The 23853-nt window shown below is 40.0% G+C and overlaps 1 protein-coding gene across 2 annotated transcripts in view; it reads left to right on the forward strand.

Annotated features, from left to right (window-relative positions):
- Positions 1–23853, forward strand: part of pdxdc1 (pyridoxal-dependent decarboxylase domain containing 1) — a 55953-nt gene that overhangs the window by 7342 nt on the left and 24758 nt on the right. Inside the window, exons 2-15 of one of the 2 annotated variants that reach the window (XM_035614112.2) lie at positions 2208–2371; positions 2477–2545; positions 5186–5269; positions 5980–6126; positions 8003–8192; positions 8345–8413; positions 8512–8590; positions 8753–8837; positions 10820–10868; positions 11433–11534; positions 12307–12432; positions 14018–14068; positions 20395–20455; positions 23490–23560. In XM_035614112.2, coding sequence (XP_035470005.2) covers positions 2298–2371; positions 2477–2545; positions 5186–5269; positions 5980–6126; positions 8003–8192; positions 8345–8413; positions 8512–8590; positions 8753–8837; positions 10820–10868; positions 11433–11534; positions 12307–12432; positions 14018–14068; positions 20395–20455; positions 23490–23560 — 1257 coding nt within the window. In that variant the 5' untranslated portion in view covers positions 2208–2297. The remainder of the gene's footprint in view (positions 1–2207; positions 2372–2476; positions 2546–5185; positions 5270–5979; positions 6127–8002; positions 8193–8344; positions 8414–8511; positions 8591–8752; positions 8838–10819; positions 10869–11432; positions 11535–12306; positions 12433–14017; positions 14069–20394; positions 20456–23489; positions 23561–23853) is intronic. The other variant, XM_047328370.1, reaches the window with a different exon arrangement.

A 23853-nucleotide genomic window follows, 5' to 3' on the forward strand; every position in this document is an offset into this window, starting at 1 on the left:
TTTTAGACCTTGAGTAGTTTAAAATTAGGGATGTCCCGATCCGATCACAATAGGCATATGCGATATGGGAATCTTTTTTCATCACGATAATTGTTTTCATATTTCTCAACATCGATATATATCACAATATATATCAAATCACTTCTTCAAATCAAAAAGGGTTTGGTTTAGATGAGCTACCAAATGTGGAATTGCTGTGATTAGGCCTGTCACGATAACTACTTTTATATATATATATATATATATATATATATTAGGCCAGAATTATTGCGATAAACAATATAACTGTAATTTTTTGCAACTGAATCATGTGAGCTTTTATTAAAAGCCTATTGGTCGTTATTGTGTGAATCACTGCACTCTTCTACACAATTTGTGTCGCTGACAGTTTCCTCCTTTTTTTCAGCAGCAGGGGCAGTTCATCAAAGCAGCTATAGAGGCAAAATGTGAACTAAAGTACTGTATGTTTAAGATCTTTACTTCAGGTGCTTGTGCTGGTGATCAGGCTGTTACAGTCTCACTCCCACAGGACATCAAACACTGTGCATTGCTCCAAGTCAATGTCGTGCTGTTTGCTGTTTGTCAAGATTCTAAGTGCGTCCCGACTTGCAGCTAATAAACGACCCGCATTTTCTTGCACTTTGTACTTTAACAGAGAAAGCGACGACAAGCAGTCAGACTTTTGACTGTTCAACACGCTGTGTTTCACTCTGTTGGTCGGACTATAGCATGCATACTAAGCGCTAGCAAAACACGAGCGACATTTAATACAATTCTGAAACAGCTGCTGCAATATTTTTGCAAAATGAACTTAGAGGAAAGCAAGGCTGCTGAGAGAATTTTTTTGTGAGAAAGTGTTTGTGAGCTGCGCCTGTGACAGAGCAAATGACAGGATTGAAGCAGCGTGCCTAACTGTCAACAAACAATGGCGATTATCGAAGTCAATAGAAATGATCGAGTTCATTTTCATGTACCGTGGCCGACTTCCTTTTGGCCGGATGTAATGGCGTCCAGAGGCTATTTTGTAGATCCTGACATCAAAAAAAGGGTGTACCAAATTTCGTTCATATACATTTGAAGTGGATAAGGTAAACCTGCAAGTCAGAGGAAATTCTCTTATCATGGAGCAACATCCATCTTTTCCACAAGGCAAAGGCGTTCCCACGGAACATAAATCTTTTGATAACTTTTCATCAACAAGGGGTTTAGATGACTGCGACCGAACTTGAAGTCGCTGTGATAAATCCACTAGGAGTTCGTTAAAGTATGATGTTAGAAAAAGACCAAAAAATGCAACATTGAAATTAAAAATGGATTGGATTGATTTTAAAAACTTAATGTACTTGAAGTGTGCACTGTACAACTGTATTATCTAGGAAAATACAAGTATCGGATCGGGAATCGCCAGATACTCAGTATTAAATGACTAAAAAAAAAATTTGATCGTGAAATCCATAGTTTAAATAGATTGTCAAGAGCACTGCCAACCTTAATCAACTGTTTCTGTTATATGCCTTCACATAGAGAGAGTAGGGTTTTGCTCTGCACATAGTTACAATTATTAATTGTACCCTAATAATTAATTCTTACTATGTTGGACAGTAAACAAGATAGTTACTGAATCGCATTGGAAAGACACAGAAGGATTTGGGAGCCGCTGAATTAGGGGTGGGCGATCTGGCCCAAAGACCATATCATGATCTTTTGGGATAGAATCATAATCCATGATCTGAATCGCGATCTTATCTCAGAAAAAGGCAAATAACAATAACATGTATTTTAAAAATAAGAGATTCAGTCTTGACTTGGACAACCTCATGTTTCATCTCATAATACTAAACACAGCAGAATAAGTCAAATGGGTTCATTTGGGGGCTGAAGTGGACAGCTAGATTATCACAGGTATAATGTGTTTGCTGTAAGTGATGATAAACAATGCTGCCTGTTCAGACAGAACAGACCACTCTCAGATTTGTGTCTCTGAGTAGATATCTACAGTAAAACTTTAATCTTTTTATGGGTTTGTTTTCTTTCCCTCTGTTTGTCTGCTGCGTATTGACCTGCATACAAACTCCTAACAACACTGTAACTGTAGGGAACCATGATACACACAAAACTTTTAGGTTTTTATAATGTTGATGTATGCTGTGAATACAATGAGTGATTCTGAAATGATTGTACTAATTGTCTCTTTAATTCTCTCCCAGCGCGCGCGCGCGCACACACACACACACACACACACACACACACACACACACACACACACACACACACACACACACACACACACTTACAAGATGGTGGACTCCACACTGGCCCAAGTGGGCAAGAATCTGAGTGAAGCCATGATGATCCTTGGAGATGGACAGAGGTAGGATTATAGGATTAGACACTTCTGTCCTTATTTTTGTAATTTGCACATGAATGATTGGAGCATCTATAGATCACTGTGTGATTATAATATTGATCTGCGTAGGGAGATGGAGATGGGAACAGAAAGGCGGCGTTTCAGCAGAACTAGCATCCCTGGACCTCTGCAGGGAGAGTAAGACACACACACACACACACACACACACACACACACACACACACACACACACACACACACACACACACATTTACTGTCAGTCTATGTTGGAATTTAGTTTTCCAATTAGGGTGATTCACAGCAGGAGTGTTCATCTCTGAAATGATTCTGATTCACTTGGTTATATAAAAAGTTTTCCTACATGGATTGAAAAGGGTGACCACACTGGGTTTCTGTCAATTGTATTTCAGAGAGGCCATTTATGAGATCCGTGTTGAACTAAAAGACGAAAAAGTTAAAAGAGGCTGCTGAGAATGTAGGCTTTTTGAAGTATAAAACAGTTAATTACACAAAAGCAAATATTCAAGTAGGCTAATGGTGTGTACACGCATGCCTTTTTCCTGGTGCGGCACCTGGTTAACTGGCCCTATACACTCACCAAGGTTGGAATTTCATCATTTTTGGGGCAAACCCACTTTGCCTTTGGTGTCACAAATATTTTGAGGGCACACAGACCATTGAATGAATTAAAAGAATTTCGAACTGACAAATAAATAATTTGACTTTCTGATTAGACCCCCCCCCAACACACACACACAAATTATATAAATTATGATACATGAATGTTATTCACTTTTAATAACTTGTGTCTGATTGTTTTTTTTTCCATAAATAAAAAGGGGGGAGGGGCGTTTGTTTTTCTTTTCCTTTCAAAGTGACCTAAATAAGCATATTTCAACTACTACTAATATAGCCTAGTGCTATTAACCGACTGTATTCAGTAATGCATGAAGCGTTTCCCATGGAATCTTGAGAGACTACGTGGGGGAACTTCAGACCCTCTAGGGGGGGTCCAGGGGCAGGCCATCCCGTAAGAAAATTTTGTACATTTTAAAGTTAAATCCATTAATCTGGTGAACATTGAAAGCTATTTAGGAGTCTCTTTAAGAACTTTGTGTAAAATTTCTTTTGCTGCAGTAAAGAATTTAATCATGAACACATTGTTTGTATGGATATGAATGATGTACCATCATTAATATACGTCAGAAAAAGACAAATAATAATATAATTAATAAATATAAAATGTATTTAAATGTTTCCACAGATCACTTGTGTTACAGTACTTTAATTGCAAAACATTTGTTGAACTTGTGGCAACCAGACTTTCGACCGGTTCACTCTCTGCGCCATCAGAGAAGGTCTGACTTTGAGCGTCTCTGCTGTTGACGAGCAGTGAGAGCTGGCCACGCCCACTGCACCAGGCTCCGACACTGACAGAGACACACAGATCTGATATCTCCTCAGTACGCTGCTACTCTCTCTATTAAATAAATATATATATATATATATCTGTAGGTTGTAATGAATGCACGTGCAGTTTTCTGTTACAAGTCTGTCTTGTATTCGAGTTATTATGGTATCCGCGTTCGCCAGAGCGTTGCACAAACTTACCCTGTCATTTGATTGATTCCTCTGAAAATCAGCAGTCTAAAAAGAAAAGTGCAACCAGCAACACCGCAGACCAAGCAAACATCCCGCTCCAAACATAATGTTGAGAATGGCCACAAACGTTAATGAGAACACAGCAGGGCTTAATCTGCCCGCGCGTGTGTAAGTGAGCATGTGTATAATGTGAGGAGCAGTGCGCTGAACGCACCTTTAGAGATCTTTTATGTTGCTCTGAGAAGTGTAAACATATTTTCAATCTGTTATGAGTCTATGGTGCAACAAATTTTACTGACAGACTGCCACAGTCTAGTCAATGAATGGGAAACACGGACATGCACAGGGGCTATTGACAAGTAACAAGTGACTGGAGTCACCAAAGCATTGGATGAGATGATTGTTTGGGTGGATTGATTTTTTTTTTGCCGTGGAGTCTAAGATTTAGCCATGGCGGGCCGCCATGGTGAAGTCATTCTGACCAATCAGAAGTTGCCCCGGGGCGACTGCGAAGCGGCCCACCAACAACACACAAGTGAAAATGCCATGTTGTCATTTAAAAGTTTTGTCACAGTTTAGCTGCACCTGCGACACAGAGCAGATGAGAGGATTGAAGCAGCGTGATGTCAACAAACACGCATGCAAATACAATGCAGATTATCAAGGTCAATAGAAATGAAAGAGTTTATGTTCATGTATCGTATTATAAGTCGACAACCTAATTATCGTGAAAGGGCTAGTTATGACTTGAGAATGTTTACATGCTGCAGCAAACATTATTTTGGAAGCGTGCCAGACTAGTGTGCCTTATGCATTTCCGAGCCATCATAATGTTACCTGGCTATATACGATTGCACCAAAGAATCAGCCAGACACCTGACTACTTCCACCCCTTATGCTCCATACGCTACGGTGTTCACTGAGTGCCTTCAAAATCATCTCAAGTCAGCCAATGACGGCAGAGTCTTGTGCAGAGGTCACTGATACAGCTCTGAGGTCTTTGACTGTATACTCAGTAAAAATGTTTTATGATATTATCATTATTATTCTCAATTTATTTTTTTAAATCGTATTCACGCTGTACCTGATACATTTTGTAAATCGGTCAATGATTTGAGTTTCACATTAAATTTAGTCTGATTTGTTGAAATTATGGCAGTTGAAAGTGAAAAGAGTTTGAAGCTAATCATCTGTTCCTTTGTTTCTCCTGTGCAGTGGTCAGGATGTTGCCACTATACTGCACTTAGTTCACAACCTCATTCACGAAGAGGAAGAGAAAGAGGACAAGCCCAGCCAACAGTAAGTAGAACTAAGTGAACTGAATAACGGCCACAAAAGTGTTGTTGTACAAAATTATGACGTCACATTAGACATTTGTGTGAAATTACGTCATAATGAGCATGTAAATTTTTGAGAATTGTGGGAACCAAGCTCCCAAATCTGGACTTAATTCTGGACAAATCAGGCTAGCAGTACCGACAGAGACCCAACCCGCCGAGGCCAAGGACTGTTTTTTCCCTTGCCATTGGGTAAAAGATACCCGACTATCCCCGACATTTCCCTGACACATCCTCCTTGATGATCCTGCCCAAGAGAGATGTAAGAAGATCGGTGATAGGCTGGGGACTGAAGAGAGGTGACCAATCAAAGGAGGGCAGCATCAATCACTGATCCCGCCTCTAAAGTGACAAAACTCAACCTGTCGAGCAAGTGTTAAGCTGTTGCGAGCATGTAGGGCAGGGGGTGGGGGGATTATAAACACACATTTTTTTACATTACACCCATGGTACATGTGCAAGTGTAGACTGTCTAGAGAAGCTGCTTTTATTAAACAACACCTAAAAAGGCCTGATTGATAGAAGGAAGGAAAGATGCGAGCTGTGAGGTAAGTTAAGTTGCAGTTTTACATTAGCTTAGTATGTGAGTTATCAGAGAACAAATGGTGCTCCAGTAGACGGCCCTTAGCATAAAGTGCATGACAAAGCTGCTATTTTTTCTGTCTCCTGTAGGATGCAGAATGTGGGTGAACAGGCTCACATGGCGCTGCTAGGTCACAGTCTGGCAGCCTATATCTCAGTGTTGGACAGAGAACGATTGCGGAAGCTGACCACTCGGATCCTGTCTGACACAACACTGTGGCTCTGCAGACTGTTCAGGTACCGCTGTGGCTAAAACCCTGCATTGCAACTTAAGGACTATAGAAATCTCCACTAAGTGTTAGGTGTAACGTTGGACGAGATGGTTACACAGTGAAAACTAGCACCAGTGGGAGCTCAGTAGCATAAGTTCAGCCATTTATAGAAGCTCAGATGTTTCAACTCAGACTGATACTATTTGGGCATTCAGGAATTTTCCATTGTGTATTTACAGTATATGTCTATGTCCAGAGCAGTGGTGGACAAAGTCACAACTCCATTATTTGAGTAAAAGTATAGATACTCCTGGTCAGATGTTACTCCAATAAAAGTGCAAGTTGTTGAGTCATATTATTACTGGAGTTAAAGTACAGGAGTACTTATGTATTCAGAGTACTTTTTTTTCATCCCAATGCATTGTATACTGTCACAGTAGACATTTAATGACTAAAACATTTGCTTATAGAACCTGAAGAATGAAAGGCTTGTTGAACATGCTGCAATTCCTATAGAAACACAATTTAACATTACAGTTACATGACACCTGTGGTGAACAAAATCTTACAAATACATGTATGTAATACATACAATTGTGTAAATTCACAATCAAAAATTGACAGTGTTTAACTGTCAAAAAGTGCAAAAGTATTCTCTCACCGCCTTCTCTCCCTTCCTCTACTATTCTCCCCCTCCTCGCGGTCAACGCAGCAAACATTTAAAGCGATAAGAATCATCTTTCACCTGGGAATTTCAAGTTAGGCTTTTTTTCTTAAGCTCTTGCTAAAACAATACTTCTAGAATGGTAAAGGTACCTAAACTGTGCCATAACCGATACTTCTTTCTTAAGAAACTGACAACTGCCGATAAGAACAACTTTTTATATTGGTAAGGCAAATTGGAACTTGAAATGTCACATATTGTTGAAAGTATTCTTAACTTGAATATACAAATATTACTGAGTGCAAAAGGGATTTTGTTGTCGTGTTGACTCGGGGTAGCTATTAGCTAACAGTAGGCATATTGTATGTGCTACCACAGCCATGTAGAGATTGCCACCAGAGTTAAGTGTAATGTTTACTAGGCATGTGCTGTGATGTCAGTCGGCAACTATTTCAGTACACAGCTAAGGCACTGAAATGAGGCATTGACATCAGCGTTGTAGGAACTGGTGCCCGATTGATACATGATTTCGTTACCCAACCCGATCAAAACTAATTACAACTTGAATCGAGTGATGTCATTGGTGACAGCATTGCACAATTGATCTATACAACATTCTGGCAAAGAGAGAGAGAAACATTTATTTATGTTTAAAATTAACAAGGGTTAGAAAAAACAATAGAAATGTGTTCCAATAAGAGGAGTGAATCTATTGAACAATATCAATACAATATACAAAAATATTAAATAATTGTTTTTATTATACCATCGAGTTTATTGTACACCTTTGTGGTTTGTTTTTTATTTGATTTGCAAGTCTTGTATTGTGAGGAGGGTATTTTTGATCATTGTTTAATTTCAACTTCATCTGTGTTCATGATCGAAATTTGGTTTGCAGACAGACACTCAACACTCAGGTCACAAGAATACACTGATGACATTAATAGCAACAATTGATAGGCCAACACATAAAAGCTTTAAAAGTCTGTTTATTTGAAATTAAAATGTGAAAAGGTTAATATACCTATTTTTGTTTTTAAAGTAATAGGTAATACTTAATGCTGAGTTTGGGTGAAAAATCATATTGTTTCTGATTATGAAGTTTGACCCTTTGTTTTCTTTGTGCTAATTCTGAACAACTCAACAGATTGGTGGATTTTGGTTGATATCACTTTTCTCCTGACAGTATTTTGTCCTTGAATTTGTCGCATCTACACCGACCTAATCTGTCTCTCAGGTATGAGAACGGTTCAGCCTGCTTCCACGAGGATGACAGGGCTGGCCTTGTTAGAGTGTGTCGGCTGGTCATCAATGTCCGCTATGAAGAATTTGCCACTGAGGGCTATGCAGTTCTCAGCTCCAAACAGCCCGTCATCTACCAGAGCTCCTCCTGCAGGCCTGGTCTGGGACAGCACCTGTGTAGCCAGGTAGGAAACATTAACACACACATCAAATATATTTGTGAAGCTCAAAGTCGCTGTGTGAAAAAGAAGTAACAAATCACTCAGATTTAACTGTGTTTAATCCAGTCACATACATAACGGAGAGTGATTTTTAATGTCAGTTTCTGTGTCATTAGCTCGGCCTGCCTCTCTCCAGTTTGTGCACAGTCCCATGCAACACCATATTTGGATCCCAGCACCAAATGGTAGGAAAATACAGTTGAAAAAGACACAAATAACCAGACATAACTCAGATAGTTAAAATGAAAAGGATTTTGTCTCTTACCCTGTTTGTCACTGTCAGGATGTTGCCCTGTTGGACAAACTCATCAAAGAGGACATAGAAGCTGGGAAGCTTCCTTTGCTGTTGATTGCCAACGCAGGTGAAGGATAATTGCAGTTCAAACATTGAACATTTCTCTCTGTATACATGTGGTGCATTAAAGCAGTTCAGAATAATATTAATTCATCTGTAGATCAGCAGCTTTTCTGCAGTTGAAATATTTTAGTTTTCACTACAGTAATTTGTTTGTGATTTTTCCCAGGTACCCCTGGGGCAGGGCATACAGACAAGCTTGGCCGTCTGAAGGAACTGTGTGATCAATACAACATGTGGCTTCATGTGGAGGGGTGTGTCCATTTTCCTCATCTACAATATTTGGTCTGGAAGAAATAGTTAAATATTTTGTGAAATGTGCACTGCTTTGTTGATTTTAAAGCTTTTAGTATTAATATCAGTCTCAGTCAAATCTTACCCTGTATCCAGCTCTGTGCTTAACGCACAGAGCTGGATACAGGGTAAGATTTGCTTAGCTTTCCCAAGCCTGTAAGCAGTGGGGAAACGAATCGCCTGTCTCCATTCAAAGTTAAAAATACACCACTCACTAATGAACATGTTGTATGAGGTTTCTTTTGCTTAGTACACAAAGTAAATAGGTCCTATTTTTTGTCAATCAGGAATAATCATGGCCATGAGGTTTCCAAGCTACCATCTACATCTTGGCAAGAAAGCAGATAAAAATCTTTCCAGTAATGTCAGACTACAGATGCATCTTAAAAATATTAGAATATTGTGAAAAAGTTAAATAATTGTTTGTCAGCTATTCAAGAAAGTGCTTTTTTATATCCTAGACTCATTACATGTAAACTAAAATGTTTCAAGCATCGAGTTTGAGTAGTTTACTATTTATACAGTATAAATACCGTATATCTCTTGGTCTAGTTCAGTACACACAACCACAATCATTGGGAAGACTGCTGACTGGACAGTTGTCCACGATCATCAACACCTTCCACAAAGAGGGTGAGCCACGGAGGTGAATTGCTGAATGGGTTGGCTGTTCACAGAGTGCTGTATAGAAGCATATTCACAGAAAGTTTACTTGAAGGGAAAATTGTGGTAGGAAAAGGTGAACAAGCTACAGGGATGGCCGCAGCCTTGAGAAGATGTTTTCAAGAAGAGCTGATTCAAGAACTTGTGAGAGCTTAACAGGGAGTGGACTGAGGCTGGAGCCAATGCATCAAGAGCCACTACAGTCTGGAGGCACAGAATCCAAGTTGCTTGAAATCTACTGTGAAGTTTCTACAGTTGGTGATGATTTGAGCAGCCATCTGCTGGTGTTGCTCCACAGTGAGAATTGTCAAGAGGAAGATGAGAAAAACACCAGACCCAACAATACAGATGAGCTGAAGGCTGCTATCAAAGCAACCTGTGCTTCAATAACACCTCAGCAGTTCCACACGCTGATCTCCTCCATGCCATGCTGCATTGATGCAGTAATAAATGCTAAAGCTCCGACAAACTTTTGAGTGCATAAATGAACACTTTTCAGAAGTTGGACATTTCTGTAATGTAAATCCTTTTTTGATGAATCTTAAGAAATATTCTAATATTTTGAGGTACTGGATTTTTGTTTGTTCATGAGCTGTAAACCGTAATCATTGAAATTGAAACAAGAAAAAGGCTTTCACTATACGTGTAATACATCTAGAATATATGAAAGTTAAATTTAATTATGGAAAAAAATTACTTTTTCACGATGCATATAATATAAACTAATATGGTCACCATTTTTAACATCAGGTCCAATCATTTGATACCCTCATCCTCTGCTCGCGCATGCAGAGTAGAAATGCTCCCTCGCAAGTATGTTTTATGCTTGCGGTGTTGATTTGCTCTCATATTACACGCGCGCAAGTTTTGAAACTAAATAAATGCCATAATGAATAATGTTTGATTGAAAAAGTGCTGTATATAGAAGTAAAAATTATATAATTTGGTATATACAGAATATTTTCTCTAAAAGAAGAACAAACAACGGCACTTTTTGTGAATATGCAACATAAGATGTTCCCTGGTTGTTACCGAAAGTCAACTGAGAGGTTCCTGAACCATTGCAAATCAGATTTGGTCTGGCAATTTCAGGTTAAATAATAATAATAATAATAATAATAATAATAGTATCAGAAAATTAATTTTGTAATTTTGAATATATTTTGATGACAAGCAGAAGATATCCAGCATCACAAATTCTATAAACGAAATATGAGCAGTGAACTAAATACACAAGTCATAGTGATGTTATTTAAGGTGTTGTTTTTTTCTTCTCTAGGGTCAACTTGGCAACCCTGGCCCTGGGTCAGGTCACCTCTGCTGTCATGGTAAACTTATGTTTCAGTGCTGTCATTCATATGTATTCGGTGAAAGTTGTTCATTAACCAAGGGATCAGTTGTTTGAATGGATCACAGGTCCAAACCGTTGGAACTCACTGCCTTAGTTTACTCTTAGTTACCGTTTGACAACAACAGCATGTGCATCAAAGTGTGTTAAAATCACATGTATTATTTTTTATGAACACTTATCCCTCTGTGGATCAAGGTACCAAAATCACAAGTATTTGTTCATCCAAACATAAGGATTTCTTCAATGTTTATGTTAGAATAAAGCTATAATGGAACAATTATGAAGTGTGGAACCCTAACGTGTTATTTCTACAGATAGATGAAGCCAAAAATAAGATATTGTGTGCTTGAAAATGGCTGTAATCACATCTGCACATTGTAAATACCTGAATAAAAAAAAGAGAAAAAGTAGGCAACAATGTAAGTCTCCCTTCTCCATACCTGCCATCTCACACAGTCTTATTGTCTCACCTTGTTAGTCAAACAGCAGATGTCATCTTACATTGACTTTCTCCTGTGACATATTGTTCTCCCCCTTCCAGGCAGCCACCAGAAGTGATAGTATGACACTGACACCTGGTCAGTGGCTGGGACTGCCAGCTGTAACCGCTGTCACCCTCTACAGGCATGAAGACCCAGCACTGGTAGGCTCATATAATTTCATGAAAACTGATATAACTGTTGTTTTGCACTCTTGTTTTGGGTCACCTGTTAAAACGATGTCACTCTTACAGCTACAGTGACCATCACGTCAGTCTGAATTATTTTAAAAACTTTAACTGGCCTGATGTCTGCCAGCTATTTATGATTATTTATTTATAATACAGGATGTATAATTACATTGGCTAGATAATATTTTATATACCATGATATTGACCATACTTACTAATAATATAATTATTCATATTTTATTTTACTTTTGTCATATTTGTTGTTATTATTATTATTATTATTATTATTATTATTATTATTATTATTATACTATTTTACTATAATACTATTAATATATACTATTACTTTTAACTATTTTACAGTCAGAGAGGCACAGTGACAATTAGTGACAATGCACTATTTTATTCTGTCTGCTCTTTTTAATCTGTTTAGAATTTATTATTTATGATGTCAATCATAGCTGGCTTTTGTTCTGCAATAGTTTTGACTTTTGACCCATGAGAAACTACATTTCATTCAGTCATATACTTTATATAAGGATGAATGACAATGAAAGAAAACTTGAGCTTGAAAATTGCTATTTACTCTGAGTGGACACTTTTGAACCAATCCTTTAATAAAGTTGATTAATCTGATTTGATCTTATTTCCTTCAGAGTAGTAGGGGTTAGGGTTAGCTTTCCTTGACCAGTATCTTTGTCTTTCTCTAAGTGACTTACTGCTGTGTGTCTCTATGTTTCATCAGTCTCTTGCAGCAGGTTTGACCTCCAGCCAGCCTGTGGAGAAGCTGCGAGCGCTGCCTCTCTGGCTCTCCCTGCAGCACCTCGGTCATAATGGAATTGTCCAGAAGATCAAACACGCCACCGCTCTGGTGAGCATCACTTTATTTCTCCTAAAGCTCAGACGGTCACTTTTACATTTCTGTTTTTGTCCAGAATAATCAGATGAAACACAACATGTTAGTTAGGAGGAGTTATGTGCCGGAACTATTTCGTGGCGAACAACAGACAGGCCCAGCCACCTGTGGACAACCACTGATGTTAAGTAACATAAGGCCTCATGCAAGAACCGTTCGTACACACAAATGTGTTCTTAAACCGTGTGTTCAATTGATTCAGGACAACTTCCTGCATTCACCATTTTTTTTCCTATTTTACCATTTCCTTTAAATACGCACAGAATTGACGAGTGGTCGAGACCTGTCGTAACCTGTCGGTTAATCTTACCACGTTTTTCTACTCATGGTTTTTTCATCACTTTAAAGCAATTATGCATATTTAAATTCAACTAAATGTAAAAAAAATTATATATATAAATATACATAATTATTTTGTATATTTTTGTAAATACATGTATAGAATGTGTTGCGCAATGGCCAGGGAGGCCCACATTTTTGGCAGTTGGCATGCATGTTGCGCACGGAGTTGCTGTCTTGACATGCCAGTTGTTTATTGTCACCATGCAAACTATTATCACACCATCTACCTAAAATGAATTCCAATTAGCTTGTGACCTATAGTCAACCTGCAGACGAGACAGCATCATAAGCATCATATGCGCACTCGTGCCGGTGCCGTAGTAAAGCGCACAGTTGGTGTTGTGAGGGCAGGTGGATGAGCCTTATCACAAGTGTGAGCTGCTTTTCACGCCAAGAAGAGAAGAAATGTAAAATAATTCTAACATGCAGCATATTGTATTATATTGCAATGAATGAAGGTGCACAGTTCGGGCACCAGCTAGAACATCGCCGGTTATGTTACGTATTTATTTCATTCATATCAGTGACGGAGATTTCAGCTGGACCTACCTGCAGTCATGATCACCTCACTGTGGCCAGTGTTTTCATATTGATGCATTTCGTCTTTATTTCAGTGACAGTGCGACTCACAGGTAACTCAGTATTAACAGCTCTGCTTTAGTCTGTCACTTATCTCTTGCTGATGCTGCTAAGATATAGACTTTAATATGAGTCTCTAAAAACAGAACTTCAATCTCTGATCTCATAAACGTCTTCTTTTTACTCTTTTACGCTGTTTTCTTATATGGTATTTTGGGGGCATTGATTATGCTAATTTGCGATCCGCGGGCACGCTCACTCAAATACGCACAGGAGAAAATCATCCTGTTTACACACGTAATTTACAAACTTTGAATCCGACGAGGCCTGTTCGTACGAACTAACAGTGCAAACAGATGTAGGAGAAATACAAACATGTTCTTGCATGAGGCCCAATGTGTCTGTACAGAGACAAACCTCTGCTCACTCACAATATTAGGCTACCTCACTAGCCCTGCCTCTAGTCTTTATGCAAACCTAATCTAGCCGCAGTACATACACCCACAGGAGATGTCATCAATCTTTTCATGTCATTGTCAGAAAGAAAGCTAAGAAGCTGAACTAGTTTAAAGAATTTTTAATCATATTCTGCCCATTTTACCATCTCTCTCCCCTCCAGAGCCAGCAGCTCCTGCAGAAACTAAAATCTATGGCTTCTATCAAAACATCGGTATGTGATCTCTTAATGTTCTGCATTTAATCACATAATGTCTGCATATTAATAACAATGAACTGGCCGTCTGGTCAGGCCTCAGACATTTTATGAGAAATAGGTCAAGGATACTCTGCTGTGGGTGACTGTAAGTCATTGACAAATACCAATTAGTAGTAGTAGTTAGTATTTGATCAGCTATCACAGTATCAGAAATCTGCCTAATCTGTCAGCATGCCATGTTCACATGCTGTGCACCTTTTCCAAAACAGTGCACTTGAGTTAAAATGTTGTACTGTGTCACAGTGCTGCAGTCACTTGTTCACAGCACTGTCCACTACATACATACTAAACTCCTGAACTTGAGGAAATTATCAATCCTGAAGAAGAACATTATTGGTGCCATGATTATAGTATAGATTTGCAACAAAATATTATAAAATAACTGTTATCAATACACTTGGCTCCATTCTTATGGTGGTTACCTGGTGGTAATGGTCTGCAATGCTGGATGTGTTCACCTTTCAGTATGTCAGTTGCACCTGTGATTCCTATGTTATGTGAGGAGTCTCATTCTCTCTATTATTACTGACATCATGAGAAAAATATAAAGTCATTGTGTAGTGGCTACAACATAACTCCTCCCTGAGAGAAAACACTGCTCCTCCATTTGGTGCTCTACTGAGTATTTGGGGCACTTCATGTAAGTATGGCTCATTGATGTGTTTTAGTAAAATGATAATAATAATAATACCATTTTTTACTTGACTTTTATGATCACCTTTAGTTTTAAGGTAAGACCGAGGAATGTCCAGGAATTACTTTACTAGAGGATCACAGGTTGCAAACGGGCTCAGAGGGGTCAGGTCGCCAGCGATGTATGCCCTATGGGCCTTAAAGGACTGTAAAATTGTCAAAACGTCAATAAACCGACAAATACACGCAGCTGCACAGCCTGCATTCAGCAGCTGCTTTTTTAACGATGCCCCAGGACCTCTGTATAATTGTGATGTGATAGCGAGGCAGTCAATGCCTTCAGCCTTGCCCCCAGCGCTCACCCATCATTCTGTTGCTGAGCGATCAACAACACAAGAAAAATCAGGAAGCTACATCATTGAACAGGATTCCTAAGGATATTAATACAAGAGACCGGGAATTATTTTAACTTTGCAAAATTCATCGGTAACCGGTGTGGGCTGCTGCCTGCGACGTGGAGATGCTGCTTGGGCAGAGACACTGGCTGTTCTGGACTGTGAAGGATCGGCCGCTGTGACTATCCGCAGTCACAGCCGCTGTGACTTGCGGCCGGTCCGCCCGCTCCTTCACCGGCGACACGCCAGAGCTCCGCTGGCCGGTCCGCCCGCTCCTTCACCGGCGACACGCCAGAGCTCCTTCTGGCCGGTCCACCCGCTCCTTCACCGGCGACATGCCAGAGCTCCGCTGGCTGGTCCGCCTGCTCCTTCACTGCTTGCTGACTGGGGACACGCCGCCAGTCACAGCTGTCGGTCCGCCGGCATCTCTGCCCCAGCAACAGCTCCACATCATGTCAGTTTTGTCCAACTTCCAGTCCCTCAGCAGATCGCTCTGGCGTTTTCTGCCTCGCGGGCCGCCGCCGACACCGGTTACAGATGAATTTTGCATAGTCGGGGAGTTGGGAGATTGAGCACGGTGAACAGACAAACGGTGAATAGAAGAGGTGGTTGGTCTGGCCGTGCGTCACTCAGAAAACAGTTGGCCAATCAGAAGAGAGGCTCATAACATATTAAGTAGACAGGCCCAAATGGACCTGTTTCTTTGCAGAGCTCCTTAAAAAGAGCTTTAAAACCATATTGAGATGTGTTTTGGTACAAAAATAAACCCAAATATATCTTCTTAAGGATATCAAAACTTCAAATGAAACACCAGAAAGGTGACAATATGGGACCTTTAAGAGTCATTATTAAAATCTTAAAATCTTAAAAGATATGAACTGATTTTAAAACCACTTAGATGTCCTCCCTTCTGTTGGACCTGCTCATGAGCCTGGCTGCGTCATTTTGAATCAGCTGGAATTAATTGATGTTTTGTTGGGTGAGGCAGGAAAAGGTGCATTGCAGTAATAGGTTTGGATAACAATGGAGTTCTATGGCACAGAGGAATAGGACACTTCAGGCTTTGATACACGCGTTATGCATGTTAGTAGGATAAATACATGCTGGTTTTGTATTTTTACAAAGGTTTATGACAATAAAGAATATAGAATATCACCACCTATGATTAAAATAGGGGCAGGCAGCCACCGCTCTTCTAAATCCCGTCTTTTTTCTGTCCTGGTTCCTCAATGGCGGAACGAGCTCCCCATGGACATCAGGTCAGCAGAAACCTTCAATGCTTTCTTCGCACACTGAAAACTCACCTGTTCAGACTGCACCTTACACCTTAGGTTATGCGTATTCGGTTATGCAAGAAAGGAGCATTTTTTATTGAAGGAACAATTTTATTTAATATTATTATTCATTGTTATTTATCAAGCCATTAGTTTATTTTTGTATCAATTTCATGTACATTTTGATATTGTGCAGCTGGTTATTATGTAACATTTGGCACATGTTGATTTGACTTGGAACCGACTTTGTTTGTGTTATTTCTTTAACGGAAAAAATATCAAGATATATTTCGTGTATCACTATTCAGCTAAAAAATATCAAGATATGATTTTTGGTCCATATTGCCCAGCTCTACCACAGGGTTTTCTGCTAAAAAAACTGTTCAGTGCAACTAAGCTGCAGTGTCAGGGCTCCAGAGTGCGACCAATTTGGTCGCATATGCAACTGTCGGTGATACAGCTGGTTAGTACAAATGACAGTGGAGCTGTGCCTGACTCCACAGTTATGTGTATAGGGAGTACAACAGGGAGTACACAATTTGGGGGCACTTGGGTTTGGAGGTGTGACTGCTCACCCTGATCCCCTGAGTTTTGGCAGTCAGTCTTGAATAGTTTTACTTTATTTCTGTGAAGCCTTGTTCTAGTCCTCTGAATCCCTGTAGCAGGTCTCTTGTGTTCGTTGATGGCTGTGACCCTGGTTGGAAAATCAACAGAATCCATCAGAGCTTCATTGGTGGTGTTAAGAACGGGGGCATCATCTTTCTGTTCACCAGGCTCCACCCATAAAAAGAAACCTGGAAAAGAACCTCGTGTGTAAAGGAGATCAGTGCAACTTTACATATTGTTTTAAATCAATTTACAAAAATAACAACTCTTAAATCATCATATTTCTACCATCATAAAAACAAAATATAAGCTGCTGTACCACCTGCCTCTGCGATGACTGAGTTACTGTAGGTACAAACTGTTTGGGCAAAGATGTTTGGCTTATAAATGAAGTGAAACAGCACAGCAGGCCTTATTTGAGTCGTTCAGGAACAACGTCCTGTTATTTAGCTCTTATGTAGGCACACTGAACATGTAATGTGTCTTGAAATTTTATTCAAACATTCATGTCCCCAACAGAATGAATTCTAATAGCTCTGGTAACCTTTTTTTTCTTTCATTTTATTTCTAATTTGTCCAATTCTTTGATTGGTTTGTAACCAAATATCTTTATTTTATTATCATGTACCCGATACACACAAACACATTATCTCAGGTCCATGGGGTGTGTGATAGCATTTCTAATATATTGCCCATCTGTCTTAGTTCTCTCTCCCCCTTTGTTCTCCTCACGCCTCTGGTCTTCTCACACTTATTGATTTGCTTTCCATTGATTAGCTACCCTTTTGTCTAGTACTCAATCTTGACTTCCTATCCATTGTTTGGCCACCCTTTTGTCTTACTCGTTTATTCAGTGTATGTATAAGCATTCCACGGCTGCTCACTGGTGTTCATTCATTTGATCCTTGAAACTACAGTGATCCTCTGATCATATGCATATGAAAATCCCCTTGAGCGTAGTCTTCTTGGACTGACTACCCGATTTTGAAAGTCGTCAGATCGCTGTACCGTTCATACTACATGACGTGCTGTCTTGTAATCGCGGGCTTTCAGTCTGCGATTACAAGAGCAGAGCGGACGCTTTGCTGACAGAGAAATAACTTCCGCATTAAAGCCAGTTCGAGGTTATCATCTGTTGCAGTGAAAACGCACATGACAGAATAAAGCCCTGCATCTAGTCTGTGTGATGATTTTTTTTCAGACAGGCAGAGAATATGGGTGAAGAGTGTTGTTGTGCTACAGTGCTTCCCCCGTGTTTCCAGGTTGACGCACTCACTGCCTTTCACATCACAGCTCACGTTGCAGGAGATGAGCTCCCCCCTTTGTCCAGATATTTAGCATGCTAGATATCTGAAAAACGTTGGTGCATCCTCGGTGAGTCACTTTGATCGCATCTTTGGTAGTTAACACATGAGATGAGATGAGAGATGAGATTCAACTTTATTGTCATTACACATATACAAGTATAGAGTAACGAAATGAGGTTTGGCATCTCACCAGAAGTGCAATAAGCAGATAGTGCAAGAGTCTGTGCTATGTACAAAAGTAATTACAGAATTTACAGATAGGATTAATGGGATGCTATAAATATAAATAAATACTATAAATATAAGTATAAGTGTATTCTACAGATTATAATATACAGATTAAGGTGCAGTGAACATGCTATGCTAGGTAACAGATAATATACAGAATATACAGAATATGGACAAATGTACAGGTCGATAACTTATTGAGGTGATATGAACATACTATACAGATTTAGTTGCAGTGGACAATAATACAGGTGGATGAGAGATGTGTGTGTGTGTGACCAGGAGGAGTGGTGGGGGGATGATGGGTGTGAGGAGATATGCAGGGGCAGGGGGGTCAGCGGGGGGCAGAGTTCGGAAGGGAGACAGAGTTCAGAGTTCGGGGGGCAGAGTTCAATAGAGAAACAGCTCTGGGGAAAAAGCTGTTCTTCAGCACATAGCACACATAGCGATCGAGTGCCGATTTGCGTGTGTGTGTGGGTGTGTTTGTGTGAGAGTGAGAATCAGGTCAAATGGGAGGGGATCAAGACGAGGCTCTGTATTAAAATAGGCCTAATTATAGTCCCTGGTCACTATTTGAGGAAATATGTTAATAAAGTAACCGGCTGGACTTCTATGCGTTGTCAGCTATTTGGCTGACAGCCGGAGCTTATGGAAATTACTGAATGGGGTTGTCATTTGTGGGTTTTGGCAGCCAGCTGTTTGGAATCTGAGGCTTCATATATTCCTGGGTTCCTGTGGGTCTATACTTTTGACTCCACCCTCCATTGGCCTCTGGTCTTTGGGGTCAGGTGCTACACACTGAAACTTTCAGAACAAAAAAATAACATGACAGTTAAAACAATGTTTACCTTCACACCGCTACACACCTGCTATGTCACTGTATGAAATGTGACTTACAGATTGTCTCTTCTGAAAAGCTACAAACAATGTGGGAAAGTTCCATCAGTTGAAAGTGGGTTTCAGATGCTTTGATGCTGATCTGGCAATCCCTTCGTTTGAAGCATACTGAGGCCAAGACGTGTGGCCTGGATCAAAAAACATTTGTCTCTGACTATATGTAAAACAGTTTACAGTTCTGGTTTCATAACACCACAACACCTGTACATGAATTATTCATGACCCTCACATCAACACCGTAGAAACACTAGCCGTCATGTCCGCCCCACCCAGGCATGATGCTTGCCCTAACCTCTTACTTGGATGATATCAATTATAGGCTTCACTATGGGTTTTATTTTCTGTCTTATTGTTGTACATTTATTCGATGAATAGGATTCTGATTAAATGGCATGGCTCAATTTGACACAAATTGGTGATCACTTATGGTGATTTACTCAAAACATAGGTACTGTGCCGGGGTCTTAACCTGGCTGCATGGTTGATAGACTTACTTTTGAAATATTGGTGTAATTTAAGTGCCCATTGCCATATATTGATTGTTTGCTCAGTTTAGTTTTGACTTTACTCAAGTGTCAGCTTGACCACTGTGGCAGCCAATTCACCCGTCCGGCTAAATCCTCTTAACTGGAGCTGTTGCTGTGGTTTGTGCTGCTCCACACCACTGATAGGCACAGACTGTGGGCACCACTTCCAAACAGAGCAGTTTGATAACTTAAACAAAACCTGTATGTGATATACAGTTACCATGCACATAACTTGTATCCATTCAGTAGGCATGTACACAGAACATATGTACACAAAACTCTTAAATACATGTTGCATCACACCCTTTCAACTTATAATTGTTTTGCATGTCATGAGGGATGTCACTTGATAAGTATGAATGAATAACAATGAATGACTCAGATGCCTGAGTGGTGTCTTTGTGTGCCCAACAGGTGGAGGATGAACTCAACTCTCCAGTGGTGCTGTTCAAGTTTTCCCAGGGAATGAGTGCTGGTAAGATTCTCACTGTCTGGACCTGACAATCATGTACAAGCCAGTATTTATTTATATTTTTTATTGCAATACCAGTAAATTACATTAAAATATATAAAATTGCTGAACATAGTTTGGATATTTAACCCAGCCATCCCTCAACCCTCATCCCAACCACCCTCCCTCTCCAAACCTCTCCACCATGCAATAGGGTAGTAATACATACACAGACAAAGGATTCATATTTCCCATTAAGATTATGTTTGGTCATGCATCATTTACTCTGCAAACTTCTTAGCTGCAGTGAGGCCTGTGAGCCAGCCTTAACACGTTTTTTCAATAAGGAAGGGTTAAAGGTGGGAGTCATCATTTACAAGATGTACATTGGTGACCCTTGGAAACTGTACCCCTGTGAATTCTGTAATAGTACTTACAACCCCCCCCCCCCCCCACAAAGCAGAAACCCAGACATTCCCACATAACACATATAAAGGAGCTAACGACTGTAGCGATCCTCTGCAAGAATCCACCGCGCCCGAAGAAAAATCTCCAATCCCAGCGAGGGGGCGTCCCTCCGCTATGTCAATCATCTGGTCACGAGCTGCGCAGCACTGCTCAGTCCCTGTGCACACGCACTCTCTCAGTCAAGACCAAGCTGATGTCTTAGCAATGAGGAGCTAGCAGCAGAAGCTGAGTTAGTTTGAAAACACCGTGGCAGAGAAATGCCAAGCAACTGGAAAAACTGCCCACCTCCTTTGCCAATAACCGCATACACGACAAAGACCACGAGCTAAAAAGAAGGAAGCAGACTGAGCAGATGTAAACATCGGAGCGTGCTCCACAAATGACAGAGCAGCGAGACCAAAATGATTCACAAACGATGCATTCTGCTTGACCGGTAATTATCCCTGTTTCATTTATTTTTTATTTTCCATGTTATTGTCGCACTCTGTGACCATACCATATGCTACTGTGCTGTTGTAATCAGACTGCTAATTGCTAGGTCCACAGTGCTATGGCTATTGGTTAGCGGTGTTCATGAAAATAAAATATTTTTGTGACCATGCAGTCTAATCGGTTTTGAGAGTTTTCCAGACTTGTAAGTTGTTGCCTGTGCTCTCACGGCTAAATGCTCCCCCATAAGTGTCGTACTGTTTAGTTAGCATCACTATTTATCACCAAACGAAGCATCCTGTGATATGCTAAATGCTAAGTATGTGCTGATATTCCCAGCTGTGGCTATAGTCACGTTCATGTAGGCCCACTTACGTATTTATTTATCACTGTGGAGCATACTGTCAAATTATTTATTTTTATATGTGTAATCTCCTGTGTGTCTGTTAATAACACAGAAGCGTTTCAAGACGAGGTGAAGTTCCTGTGTGTTTTCCCGAAGCAAGACTCCACTTTGGCCATGGGGAAAAGTAAAATGCACATTGCACCGGCGTTGAAACCAAGCAGTAAAAGGCGAACAGCACGTAATTACACATTTTGTTCGACACTGATAATCATCACTACAGATTATGTACTCAAATGATTTATTCCCCTCATAGTATTTCAACTTGTGATAAATTTGTAAGGAGGAATATTTTTTCCTGGATCATAGTTTAACATACTCATGTTGCTTTTCTACACAGATGCTGACTTTGCTGGGGGAAAAGCTGAGGAAGAAATATTCAACACACCTACTTTGTATTTTATTCATGTGCAAAATAAAGCTTGACAATATTACATAATTCAATAAATTTGTAATGCTTTTCTTTGAGATATTGCATCGGTAGTACTAAACCAGTGAATCTGATTTCCCCAAATTAATATATTTGTAATGCCTTGAATTGATTCAAAAAGTATATTGATAAAAAAATGTGAATGAATGATGAAGTAATCTTCACATTGTTGTATATTTATCGGATATTTAAGGAGAAACCTATCACTTTCAACAATACATTTTATTGCAAGGCAAATACTGAGGTTGCATAAATATTAAAATATAACTTTGAAATAAATAAATTAAATTTAAAAAAAAAGTATTGCACAGCACACTATTTACCTCTAGCAAAGGCAACTGAAACTATGCCCTCCTTGGGATGAAACCAGTGCAAGCAGCAGGTACCAACTGGCTCATCACATGAAGATCAGCTATGTTTTCGGCTCCCAGGTCCCCCGTGCCCTTGCCCGTGCCCGGTGCGCCTCGTAGGCGACTCTCTCTTCTCCTCGTTGTCTACTCGTCGAACCAGCCGTGTTTACATCCTCTTTGGAGTCCAGTGTACCAGTCTCAAAGCTCTAATAATTTTATAAAATATCGTCAATCATCCTGCAAAGCAACAAATGATCTATGTGAAGATAAAGCTGTTAATTTACAGGCCTACCATGTAACACTCTGTAGTAGCTAATGTGCTAGCTAACGCTAGGTACTCAAACAAGCTAATATAAACTGATTTACGGTAGCCTACGTTCAAAAACACTGACAATATTGTTTTCACAAAAAGTCACAGGTAATGATGTTAGGCAACAATAACAAAAAACGTGTTATAGTCTATCAATGCCAACAGTAGTCCATGTTAGCTTATTACCGGTGGGAACGTCATGCTACGTACCTTGCCTAGCTTTAGTTGCCATGGTAGCCTGGGCAAGCACGACGGGCTGGGAGGAGCTGTGGAGGCAGAACTGAAGTGCAGCAGAGAGGGAGGGGGAGGGAGCAGGAGTTGTTGGATTTTGAATTCTGAGACTATGTCCACACATCTCTCAATCCTACCGACAGCAGCTTTAAGATGTGCCTTGTGTAAGATCCTAACTCATGTTTCATGTAAGAGGACATTTTTGTCATAGATCTGTGACCTGGGTTTCCTGTATAGGCTGTTTATTGTTGAAGGAGACCATAAGATGCACCTGAAAAGCTAGTAAGATTTAGAGCTCATGTTATTTTGTTACACTTTTCCCAAACGTTTTTGGATGACAATGAGGTATCATAGAGATACAATAATGTCCTTATATTCAAAAACTGTAGTTTACTGTGGTATTTTTACTTTTTTTCCCCTCTGTGGCTTTTTTGTAGCATCCAGTGGGGGTTCAGTGGAGGGTTACTGCGCTGGGGAGAAAGAGGTCCTTGATACCTTCAACAGATGGGTGAGTATAAACAGGGATTTATGCTAGTATTAGTTAATGCAGCGTTAATTTAGTTTCAAAACTCGTGCACATATAAACCAACTGCGCGCGTGACATGGACACAGAACATTATCTGTGAGCGTAAAACCACACTCAAGAGCAAGCATTTCTGCTCCAGTACAGGGCTGAACCTTGTGCTCAACACTATCTGACAAGTTGAGTTTTGAGACTTTGGAGGCGGGATCAGTGATTGATGCTCCCCTCCGTTGGTTGGTCTCTGATCTCCAGTCCCCAGCCTATCACTGATTCTAGTC

The sequence above is a fragment of the Scophthalmus maximus genome, chromosome 17 (genome assembly GCF_022379125.1).
Source record: "Scophthalmus maximus strain ysfricsl-2021 chromosome 17, ASM2237912v1, whole genome shotgun sequence".
Classification (NCBI taxonomy): Eukaryota; Metazoa; Chordata; class Actinopteri; order Pleuronectiformes; family Scophthalmidae; genus Scophthalmus; species Scophthalmus maximus.